The sequence below is a fragment of the Wolffia australiana genome, chromosome 20, assembly GCF_029677425.1.
Source record: "Wolffia australiana isolate 7733 chromosome 20, ASM2967742v1".
Taxonomy (NCBI): Eukaryota; Viridiplantae; Streptophyta; class Magnoliopsida; order Alismatales; family Araceae; genus Wolffia; species Wolffia australiana.
Genome location: NC_135854.1, coordinates 6,081,234 through 6,092,889, shown reverse-complemented (window position 1 = coordinate 6,092,889; position 11,656 = coordinate 6,081,234). Strand labels below are relative to the sequence as shown.

The window sequence follows — 11,656 nt, the reverse complement described above, 5'->3', positions numbered from 1 at the left end:
TCATGCCAATTGTATACTCGTGCTGCAAGCTCACATCTGATGGCACATGATTGTGTTTGTAATTCTTAGACTTGACTGAGGATAGAGCTCCTCCTCTCCTTTGATCGACTATCGTCTTGAGCTAGACCATTATCTGGTTCCATCTTGTAATGATGTGTTATACAAATACAGCCCAATTATGGGTCATCAGTCAATATCTGCTCTTGGATCGTGAGCAGTTAATGGTTCTCCCTAGCGTGGGGTCATAAAGCGGTGACATCCATGATCAAGATGGTAACTTGTTTAACTGGAGACCCCTTTTTTTAACCTTAGCCTTAGTTTGTTCGTTTATGTATAATTGGTTATATCACTATTTCCTTATTCACTTCCCATATAACCTCGAGGGCTCCTGATGGCTTACTCTTTTGAGCCCTATTCTTAATGTACTTGCAAACCCTCACACCATGCGTATTATTCACTTTCTTCATATACTGCATTATAGGAAGCAAAAACCAGTGACAATTATAGAGAAGAAAGATAGATCCAAACAGATATTTTATGCAGAAATATTACTGGCGACAACACCAAATGATCACCTACACATTGATTAATTTCATCCATACATTAAAATGTGGCAAAGAAAAATCTATTTTTTATGAGCATGGGATAATGCGTTATGTCTTGCATGAACTCTCTCCTAATCTCTCTCTCCATAGCGCGAGTAAATGAGATTCTTGTATCCGAGTGTTGCTCTTTCTTAACCGAATCACATCCCCTGATTTTTCCATGCCACCCCCATCGTTAACTTTTGACATAATCATCCATAAAATGGCTTGCTCTTATTAAATCCCATTTCTGTAGAACCTTAGCCCACTTGAATACCATCCCTAGTTTAGGCTTTGTTTGGGTCGTTCTGAGATGGGCCTTTAGTGGGCCTTTATTGGGCCTAACTTCCCACAACGGGAACGAATATCCTATTCGAAGACTATACTGCCTTGATTTTTTGACTGGTATAAATACTGGAATACGATGCTCCAAAGCTTCGATTCTTCTGTGTTCCTGAAACCTCGCGTTTGCGGGAATCTCGCGCAGCGTGCTTGCAAATTTGTGCGAGAAGCAGGTGAGCTCGACCTCCATTAATCTCGTTTGTGCCTTGTTTGACCGAGTTTGTTCATGTGTTCTTCGGCTGCTTCTTGTTTTGAATGTTTCAATGAGAGGCCTTTTTTTATGCAATTCATCAGTTTAGCGTATCAAATCTTGTTTCGTAACTTTTGTTCGAAAAAAATGGAAAGTCTTCGTCGTTTATTATTGTGTGAGATGCAGGTGAGCTTGACCTCTATCTAGCTCGTGAGCCTCTTGTGTTTTTCTGAGTTTGTTCTTGTGTTCGTCGATTGTCTCTTGTTTCGAATGTTTCGATCGGAGGCGTTGTTTTGTGTAATTCATCAGTATACTATATCAAATCCTATTTTATACCTTCTATTTAAAAAAATTGGAAAATCTTCATCGTGAGAGCTGGTGTGAAAAACGTCAATCTCGTTAACGCCTTGTTTTTCTGAGTTTGTTCATGTGTTCTGCGGTTGTTTCTTGTTTCGAATGTTTCAATCGGAGGCGTTGTCGTATGCGATTCTTCAGTGTAGCATATCAAATCCTATTTTCCACCTTATAGTCAATAGATTGGGAAAATCTTCATTGTGCCGACTGGTGTCAGTTGTCCTGTAAAGGCTGATCAGGTGTCTATGGATGAACTTCGCTGAAGGCGAAGAGAGTCACGCTTAGCGTGGATCCTTTTATTGCTCGACTGTGCTTTCTTCTTTATTTTGCGCGCGTTTTGCTCTGCTGAATTTTTTTTTGCGTCTCATTTTTGGCCTGAGCCAAGTTAGTTTTGGCTTCGAGAGTTTGCGTATCAGTGATCAGGAGAAAGTTTATTTTGGCCAATACATATTCTTCTTCAACTGCTGGAAAAGCCTGGTGGATGCGGTGAAATCAAAGAGGAAAGATTGCAATCCGTTGAAAGACTTTTTTAGTTGCTACTGATAGCTCCAACTGCGTTTTCGAAAAATTGATGATTTGAATTGGAAAATGTTTGGCAGTTTAGGGCTTGATAGTCATTGGAAATCCTTTGCCTTGTCTATAGGGAAACTACTGGGCGATATATTTGCGCTAGAATTGTCTTTTTTTCCGTTTAAAATACTTGACCAGCCTTTTCCAGAATTTGAAGATCTGCAATGGAAAGCTGTGCTGTCTATCGTTTGATGATTTTTGGAAATCGTTTGTTGTTTTTGGGGGTGAACCTACTAGATATTTTTGTTTCCCCAAATTCGCGGTTCTTCCTGAATTAAGTTATGATCGCCAGCTTTCTCAAAAAATTAATGATTTGCGTATGAAAAATCTGTAGCTATCTATCATTTGGTGTTTCTCCTCGATATTTTGCTGCACTTATAGCGAACCTACTGGGGATTTATTTTCTCTGGCTTAGTAAGATGAAAATCCTATGCCACGGGATTTGGTGGCATGTCTATGACCTTCTCTAAGAAAAGCTAATTTTTTTCTCCATCTGCAGGTTTTTCATCACACTTTTTCTTTTTAACAAGGCCTGGAAGATTTATTCGTGGACATCTGAGAGCTCATCTCTGTGAGGTTGCCAAATCTCTTAGTTATGATATTTAATTTTCTTTCCTGAAAGGCGAAACCTTCTTTGGGAATGGCTTCAAGATTGATTAATCGGGGAAGGAAGCACCTCTTCGATCGCCCAAATCCTTCAGTTTGTTCTACTTCTTACCTATCTGCCCTTGGGTGCTCTCTGAGCCCAGATGATAGATTCACAAGATGTATGAATCAGATATCAAGAGGCAGGATTGACAACGGCTTTGAATTAAGAGGTGGTCAATCTGGTTCTGTAATTCAAGAGAACAAGTGGGCTTATGAAGCAGCTAAATTTATACCACAATCGACTTTTTCTGTACTGGGGAATGAGAAAACACGCGCAACTTTAGATATTTCTCTACCATTGGGGGCAAGATACCTTCTACAGTCTGTGCGGACTGCAACCACAGCAACAGCCGGACAACCCAGAGGGAACGAGCAGAACGAGGATGACAACCAGAAGCTATCAAAGGAACCATCAGCAGAGGAATGTGATCTGGCTGTTGAAGGATTGAGCACTGCAAAAGCTAAAGCAAAGGCTAAACAGTTGCATGGATCTCAAAAAGATGCCAAAAAGCCTTTACAGAAATTCTGGGCTAGGGTTCTTGGAATTGGGCCTGCTTTAAGAGCCGTAGCCTCAATGAGCAGGTGCCCATTCTTATCATCTTCATTTCATGTTTAGGGTTTAGAGTTTTAAGGTTTAGGGTTTAGTTTTCTGATTTTTTTTTTCCTGCAGGGCGGACTGGGCGAATAAACTGAGCCATTGGAAGCATGAATTTATGTCTGCGTTGCAGCATTATTGGCTAGGGACTAAGTTACTATGGGCAGATGTGAGAATTTCCTCGAGATTGCTATTGAAGCTTGCTGGTGGAAAGATCCTTTCAAGAAGGGAGCGGCAGCAGCTGACCCGGACGACAGCTGATATATTCAGGCTAGTTCCATTTGCAGTTTTTATCATTGTGCCGTTCATGGAGTTCTTGTTGCCAGTTTTCCTGAAGTTTTTCCCCAACATGTTGCCATCCACTTTTCAAGACAAGATGAAAGAGCAGGTATTGTTGTGCATATTGTTCGTTCAAAAACAAATTGTTGTGCTCATTATTACCTTCTGAAATTTTACTTATGCCACTCATTTACTCATCTTATCTATGACATACATCTGTTAGTAATGGCTCCAAGGGTTTTTTCGTCTGAAAATCGTTTACTTTTCAGTTGTTTTCTGGGCACACAGTCTGATTTTTCACATGGAATTCCCGCGAAAATTTTGTTCCTTTCTTCTTTCAAAAAAATATCATTCCTTTATTAGTGACAAACTGTACTATTTTTTATGAAATTTTATGAGAAATAGAAAAATTATCTTCGATTTCAAGAAATCCTGAAGGAGAAAATATCATCCATATGGACTCCTAAAACTAACTTGGTTCGTAATTTCTCTTTTTTACCCTTTTTCTTCTAGGATTTTTATGTTCATGATTTTCAACTGCAATTGTGTGATGTCTACAGAAAAATTTTACCTACCGGTTTTTTAAATGCAGGAAAAGCTGAAAAGGAAACTCAATGCAAGGATAGAATATGCAAAATTTTTGCAGGATACGGCTCAAGAAATGGCCAGAGAAGTTCAAATTTCACGTAGTGGTGAAATAAAGCAGACAGCCGAGGATCTTGATGAGTTTCTCAACAAAGTACTATTTTATCCCTGACGAAAGTTGGGTCATTCCATGTATCAGGTTTTCTTAGTTCATAGAATCTAAGAGACAAGCTTTGATGTAGGTTCGGAGAGGGTCCCCCGTGTCAAATGAAGAAATTCTTGGTTTCGCAAAACTGTTCAATGACGAGCTGACACTTGATAACATCAGCAGGTTTATCTTAAATCTTTACCCATTTTTTGTATTTCATTTCTTTCTAGAGGAAATGAAGCTATCATGTCTCCCATAATTAATCTTCCATCCACAGGCCAAGATTAGTGAACATGTGTAAGTATATGGGGATCCAGTCTTACGGAACGGACAATTATTTGCGATACATGCTGCGGAGGAAGCTACAGGAGTAAGTCAATTCACATCGTAAATGTTAATTTTGCCTATAATTAATTATTTTGGACACATTTCACCTACTGTTTGGCGAGTCTCTAGATCTCTTCTTTGTTGATGAGAACCTTTGGTATTCTGTTGGCATCTAGATCGGATGATAATTTTATGGTTAATGTCGGGCTTGATCCACAGTTAGACGAGATGAAGAAGGTAGGAAGACGAGAGAGCTAGGGCATAGCAATAGCCAGAACAAACATCTCTTACATTGATCTTCCAAAAATTAATTACTCACTTAACGGATCTATTTTATTGGATCTCGTGAATCCATTGCAATATACTTGGAGCCTAAATTGGATAATAAAGGAAACTATTACACGGTTTCAATAAAAGAGAACGAATAAATAAAGGGCATAAAACAAATCATTCTTTAACCGGTTTTGAAGTATTTTATTTGTTTTTCTGAATACTGTGTCCTTTGAACAATTATGTACGACAGCATTTTCTGAGATGGAAGCGAAAGTGTTCATTCACCTTGAATACTCAAAGATAAATTGGTTCATTCGTGAACCATCTATTTTTGAAGGATATATGGAACACAGTTTATCTATAAAACTGCGTCTGTGCAATCAGTTTCTATCATTTTCTAATTTTTGATTGCGGGTTTCATCCTTTACATTCTATTTCATATATATTTGAGCAATTTATGAAAAAGCATCATTTTTTTTCAATCTGTCTGTTTTAGGGGCTTACTTTTGAATGACTTGTGCTAATCGTTTTGCTGAAAAAATTCCAGGATTAAGAATGATGATAAGCTGATCCAGGCAGAGGGTGTAGAGACGCTCTCTGATTCTGAGCTTAGGCAAGCATGTAGAGAGCGGGGGCACCTTGGTTTACTCTCAAGAGAGGAGATGCGTCAACAGGTTATTTTCTTAATTTTGTTTTGCCAGATTATTGAAGCCCTATCAATATCCTTTATCAGCTTTAGCTTTTAGCACAATTTAAGGATACACTTGTACAACCTTACTTGAACTTGATTTGTTCTAGAGGCTCGTTCAACTGTATCCTTTAGCACAAAAGGGACACACAACAAAGTCTGGTTGATGAGGCATGATCTCGGGATCAGAGCGTGCATAGCATCACGCTGCAAAACCATATTTTGATTGAAGCATTTTACTAGCTGTGCTAAAAGTTATGGCTGATAGCTAGGGTACTACTTGTCCTCTTTAAGCAGGATGTTGTGCTCCAACGTAATTTACCTTTGGAAGGTAGTTCTGGAAAATCAAGGGTGATCTGACTTGATATGGAATTGGTCTCCGTTGGTTCCTTGATTTTTCCCTGGAGTGTTCAAGCTGCCTGCCAGCAATGGGATTAGGGTTTGATAAAAAAGCAAAAAAATCAATAACTGGTGAACACCCTGTATGAATACAGGTTACCAGAGTATTGGGCCTGGCCTAATCCGAGTCATTAAGATCTCTTATATCTTATGACAGATTTACAAAATTGGAGATAAAAAGGTTCTAATAAATATTTCAATCAGAAAGAGATACTTATTTCAAATAAACAGAAACATAAGTCCCTCTAACATTACTTATTTTAATCGTTCAACTGCTGTAAACATTATTGTTTGAATTGATTAATCTTTACTTTTTGTTGTCCCTCAGCTACGTGATTGGTTGGACTTATCTCTCAATCACTCCATGCCATCTTCTCTTCTGATTCTCTCGAGGTTTGCTGTCCTCGCTTGTGTTTAGTTAAAACTTTCTGTTTAAGTTGGGTTTATTTTTATAGAGATGCAAAAGTTGAATCAAGCGCCCCCTTTTTTTTCCTTTTTAGGGCCTTTACTGTTTCTGGAAAGATAAGACCCGAGGAAGCTGTTGTGGCTACGTTGTCTTCCCTACCGGATGAAGTAGTGGATACTGTTGGCACGGGTCTTCCGTCTGAAGATTCTGTTTCTGAGAGGAGAAGAAAACTTGAGTTCCTAGAAATGCAAGAAGAACTTATTAAGGTTCGTTTGCTTTACTTTTTAATTGTGTTTTTCTCTCTAATGTTGTCATTCTCTCTCTTTCTCTCTATCTCTGGCACTTTCTCTCTCTTACTTATTTTTTACTGGCTGTATATCATCAAAAAGCCCTTTTAATGATAAAGGGAGTGAAAGGCATGCATATACACAGTCTAGTTCCTGTCCAATTTCCTTATAACATTCACTACTGTTCTATCTCTCGTTTGATTCTTTTGCTTAAAATTGAGAAGACGCACCTCCTTGTTTTGGTAAATGCATAGGGTCTCTCTCTCCCTCTCCCTCTCCGTATTCTCATACTCACACTCTATTTCTTGAATAGCTTAGTCTGTCTCCTTCACACTTTAACCCGACAGCTTGGCCTAAATTTCAATAAATAGACCTTAATATCTCCTGCATCGTTAAGTACCTCAGAAATTTCCGTAATTTGCAAGGACTCAAACATATTATTTTACGTGATTGTTAGGTGCAGATCAAAATCCAATTGACTGATTCTATCTGAAATTTATTGTGTAACCTGCAGGAAGAGGAGAAAGAGAAACAGAAGGAAGAGCAGGCGAAGATCAAAGAACCCGCTATTATCCAAGAGGATCTGGCTCTCAAGGAAATGATGTCCCCTACTGCAAGAGCAGCTCAGATTCTGAGTCAAACCAAGTCTCTCGAGAAACGAGAAGAGTTCTGCAACATAAGCCGTGCCCTAGCTGTTCTAGCATCGGCTTCTGTAAGAGCTGCCTAAGATTCCCATTTTGATAGTTAATGATTCTGTAGACCTGGGTTTAGGGTTTACAGTTTTCGGTTTTGATGTGATCAAACTCTAAGATGTGCACTGGTGCATACAGTCGGTCAGCATGGAGAGGGAAGAGTTTTTGAGCCTCGTCAACAAAGAGGTAGTCTCTCTCTCTCTCTCTCTCCAACTTAAACTTTCTTAATGATCTAAAATAACTGTGATTTGCAGATTGAGTTGTACAACAGCATGCTGGAGAAGGAGGGCACCGAAGGGGAGGAAGAAGCAAAGAAAGCCTACAAGGCTGCTCGAGAGTTGAGCGACCATGCTGCTGAGTTGGCTGTCGGGAACCGTATTTCCTCAGCGCTTATAGATCGGGTAAGAAATTTTTTAAAATTTAAGTTTTTTGCCTTTCCAAGGGATAGATGACCGAACAAGGGTGATGCTTAGGGTTCTGAAATTTCTTGGTTTAGGATCTTTTAATTCCTAAACATAGGATTAAAGTTTTAGGGCATAGAGTTTAGGGTTTCCTTTTACCAAGAAATGGCCATACACGAGAAGGTGAGGCTTAGTGTTTGGAATTTCTATGTTTAGGATTTTTTAGAACCTCAAAATGTGCTTTAGGTTTATGGTTTTGGGTCTTGATTTTTTCCCCTTAAGTTATTTAAATTGGTTTTTGTTCTTTTTTTGGCTACTTTTAACCTTTTTGTTATATCTTTAGGTTGACGCTATGCTTCAGAAGCTGGAGAAGGAGATAGATGACGTGGATGCTGCCATTGGCAACCGTTGGCAGCTTCTGGATAGGTAAGATTTATTTGATTTAGGATCTTAGGAGATCTCAAAAATCTCTTCTTTCTCATTCGTCTTCTCCGAGGCACTAAACCTCAATCTCCCTCGTTCGTCTTGCTGACTCTTTATGTATCAACTCGAAGCCTATTGGCCTGATGTATTTCTCTCCAACTCATTGTTTCCCCTGGTTGGGAAGAGAATATTTTCAGTAGAGCTGGAGGACGAAAACGAATGGACGGAACGGAACGGAACGACGAATTTTTTTTTGTCATTTTCGTCATTCGTCACCATTTCGTCATCTTCACGAGTCCGTCATTCGTCCGTTCCGTCAATCCTCCATTGAAGTAAACGGAACAGAACGGACGTCCCTCTGACGGAATGGACGTCCTTGACCCCTCCCCCACTCTTCCAGCCATTTTCTCTCTTCGTCTGTCGCGTCTCTCCCCCTCTTCGGCTGTCGCTTCTCTCCCTCTCGCCGTCTCTCGCCCCTCTCCCTTCCTCCGTCTCTCGCCTCTCTCCCCCTCTTCGGCTGTCACCTCTCTTCCTCTCTCCTTCTCTCGCCTCTCTCCCCCTCTTCTTCTGTCGTCTCTCTCTCCCTCTACGGCTGTTGCCTCTCTTTCTCTCTCCGTCTCTCGCCCCTCGCCCTCTCTCCGTCTCTCGCCTCTCTCCCTCTTCCTGGGCCTGTGCCTCTCTTCCTCTTCCTATTAGTAATTGTTCAAGAAACTGATTTTTTTGCAATGGTTTTTGTTACTTCTGTTGAGAAATTTAGACAAATTTTAAAGTTTTCTAATAAATACATAAAAGATTTCATCATCGGTTTAAATTTCGTCATCGGCTGACGTCATCCGTCATTACTGTCGTTTCGTCCGTTGTTTTCGTAATCCGTCATTCGTCACGAATGACGGATGACCAATGACCAATGACGTATGACGGAAATCCAACCATTATGTCACCTGTCCGTCGCTACGGACAATGACCGATGACGAAATTTAAATGGACGGATGATGAATGCCATCCGTCCTCCAGCTCTAATTTTCGGCCATCCCTCTCTTGATCTTTCCCCACTCTCTCTCTCTCTCTCTACCTCTCTCTCTCTGTGTTTATTGCTCCAGATTTTGCACAAGGCGGCTGTAACTTCTGAACTAACGTGCAATGACCCTTCATATCTCACACTTTCTCTCTCACCCTTTCTCTTAATATGGGTTGACACAACGCACATTTCCCTTCCATGCCTCTCTCAACTCTCTCAGCCCTCTCTTTCTCCACATCGATTTAATGTCCTCACTCTCAACCAGAACTCCAAGAACTAAATTCTCTCTTTCCCTCTCAGTCAAGATTTTTTATCTCACACTTTATCCAACATTCTCTCTCTCCTTATTGATTTGATGCCTGTTTACCTCTCTCACTCTCTCTCTTTCTTTCTTCGCGTTTAATTAATGCCCATATCTCTGCACACAAATTTCTCTCTTCCTCACCATCTCACTGATGATTAAAACCTCTTGCTCTCTCTCTCCTCTCTCACCATCTCTCTCTACACCCGTCCATAACTTCTGAGTACCGGCATGGTTGATGGCAGAGATCACGACGGCAAGGTGACACCAGAAGAAGTGGCGGCCGCCGCTATGTACCTCAAAGACACCCTCGACAAAGACGGCATTCAGGAGCTCATCAGCAATCTTTCAAAGGACCGAGGTCTCTCACTCTCTCTCTCTCTTGAACTTTATCTCTCCTCTTTCTAACCGCTCTCGGGCTGTCGTTCATTAACCACAGAGGGGAAGATTCTTGTGGAGGACATCGTAAAGCTGGGAAGTCAGAAGGACGACGAGCCGCCCATCGAAGAAGCAGTGGAGAGGGCTTGAATCCTTGTCCCCCCACCATTTATTTCTTGTCTCTGGTTCAGTGCCAGACCTTGTCACCCGCTCACCCTCAGGTATTAATGATTCTGAATTTTGGGATTATTCATTATAGTGGATAGTGTTTATTTTAATTATAGTGCCCTGAAAAATCCGGGAGTCGATCTGTTTTAAAAAATTATTTAGTGTTTTTTTTGTTTTAATTTAGACAATTTCCTTTTGTGGAGATTGTGGTTTTGACGTCTCTAAATTGCGGTGTATTTTATGTGGTCACTTAAGATGTTAACATCGAGTTTTAATGCGCTTAATTCATCTCATGGACACAAATCTATATTAATTTTTTGAATTATTATTCTTCCGCAGAAATTTCGCCCTTAATGGGTCTCGCGATCTCGACTTACTTTGATTTTTGTGTATTCTTGATCTTCATTATTTTAAGCCTAACACGTTTCGTCCCATTATAATGCACACAATTCATCTCATAGACTCGATCTATTTAATTTTTTTGTGTTTTCTCGTTTTAGCTTTTGCATTTTTCATATGCTGAGTTTATGCAAATAAAAGTATTTTGGTGCCTTTAATATCTTTGTTGTTTTAAGATTGACTTGCTTACATCGAATTGCAGTGCGCTTAATCCATCTTACAAACTCAATCTTTGCAATCGAGTTATCATGCGCTGAAAATAATCTTAGTGACTTTCTGATTTAACTTTTAGTGTTGAATATATTAGCATCTTTATCATCATTCATTTTTGCGTTTTCGACTTCAAGATTGTTCTGTGGACATAAATATTCTCTTTGCTTGATCTATCTATTTTAGTTATAGCATATATTTCTGATTTCAACAATCGAGAAATAATTCGCTTCAATTTGTATATTTTTTTGTTCTTCAGGCAAAGGTGACAATATCTCAAAACTTTGTTTTACTCCATGAAAGAAGCTGTGAAAATTTATGGGGGTAAACGAAGAGCAGTGTGGACGAACAATTGTCTAAAATTTGAGAAAACAAGTCGACGGTATTGATATTAATCTTCATAAATCTTCCTGCCTATGTTCATTTATTTATTCACTTATCAGTTCAATGGCATATATACATCTCTCTTGAAGTCAATCGAAAATCTTTGAGAGAGAAAGAGGCAGATGGATGGGCATGATACTTTTAGTGCTCAATCCAGAATGGGGACCAAGGACGGGACGGGATGAAGATCGTCCCGTCCTACGTTCCAATTTTTAGAAGTTCCTCCAGATCGTCCCGCCCCAAATATTTTCGTCAACGTACCGTCAGTCCAAAAAACGTCCAGTCCAAGACATTCTCGTCCCGTTCCACTTCCGGGACGAAGCAGTGTGTACGCCGACCGTGCATCAGCATTAGGTCACTCAGAAGCTGACAGTCGGAGCTCTCAGTTGGATACTTGACTCCCACAGGATGCAGACACCGTCCCGTCCACCGTTCAAGGAACGGGACGGGGCGGTTATTTTGTCCGTGGTCGAAAAAATCGCCGTCCGGAGATGAGCGGTCAATACTTCGTCCCGCCAGTTGCCCAAACCCTGGGATGGGATATTGTTTTTGTCCACGGATGAAATTACCGTCCCATCCTCGTCTGAGCACTATAGTGATACTCATC

At 40.2% G+C, this 11,656-nt stretch overlaps 1 protein-coding gene across 1 annotated transcript; it reads left to right on the top strand.

Annotated features, from left to right (window-relative positions):
• The first annotated feature begins 1,003 nt into the window (after positions 1-1,003).
• On the top strand, positions 1,004-11,096 carry LOC144715987 (uncharacterized). The gene is made up of 16 exons (XM_078590957.1): positions 1,004-1,099; positions 2,540-3,270; positions 3,359-3,671; positions 4,155-4,301; positions 4,390-4,478; positions 4,573-4,665; positions 5,443-5,569; positions 6,311-6,375; positions 6,483-6,654; positions 7,190-7,387; positions 7,506-7,553; positions 7,622-7,768; positions 8,112-8,194; positions 9,756-9,871; positions 9,950-10,109; positions 10,925-11,096. The coding sequence occupies exons 2-15, from the start codon at positions 2,681-2,683 to the stop codon at positions 10,036-10,038; spliced, it is 2,277 nt and encodes a 758-aa protein (XP_078447083.1). The 5' UTR covers positions 1,004-1,099; positions 2,540-2,680; the 3' UTR covers positions 10,039-10,109; positions 10,925-11,096.
• Positions 11,097-11,656: the final 560 nt, after the last annotated feature.

Excerpts from the sequence above, each read along its gene's own strand:
- LOC144715987 (XM_078590957.1), top strand. The coding sequence starts at position 2,681 with ATGGCTTCAAGATTGATTAATCGGGGAAGGAAGCACCTCTTCGATCGC. Across the intron at positions 3,672-4,154 it reads AAGACAAGATGAAAGAGCAG|GAAAAGCTGAAAAGGAAACT; the intron begins GTATTGTTGTGC and ends TTTTAAATGCAG. Across the intron at positions 7,554-7,621 it reads TGAGCCTCGTCAACAAAGAG|ATTGAGTTGTACAACAGCAT; the intron begins GTAGTCTCTCTC and ends TGTGATTTGCAG.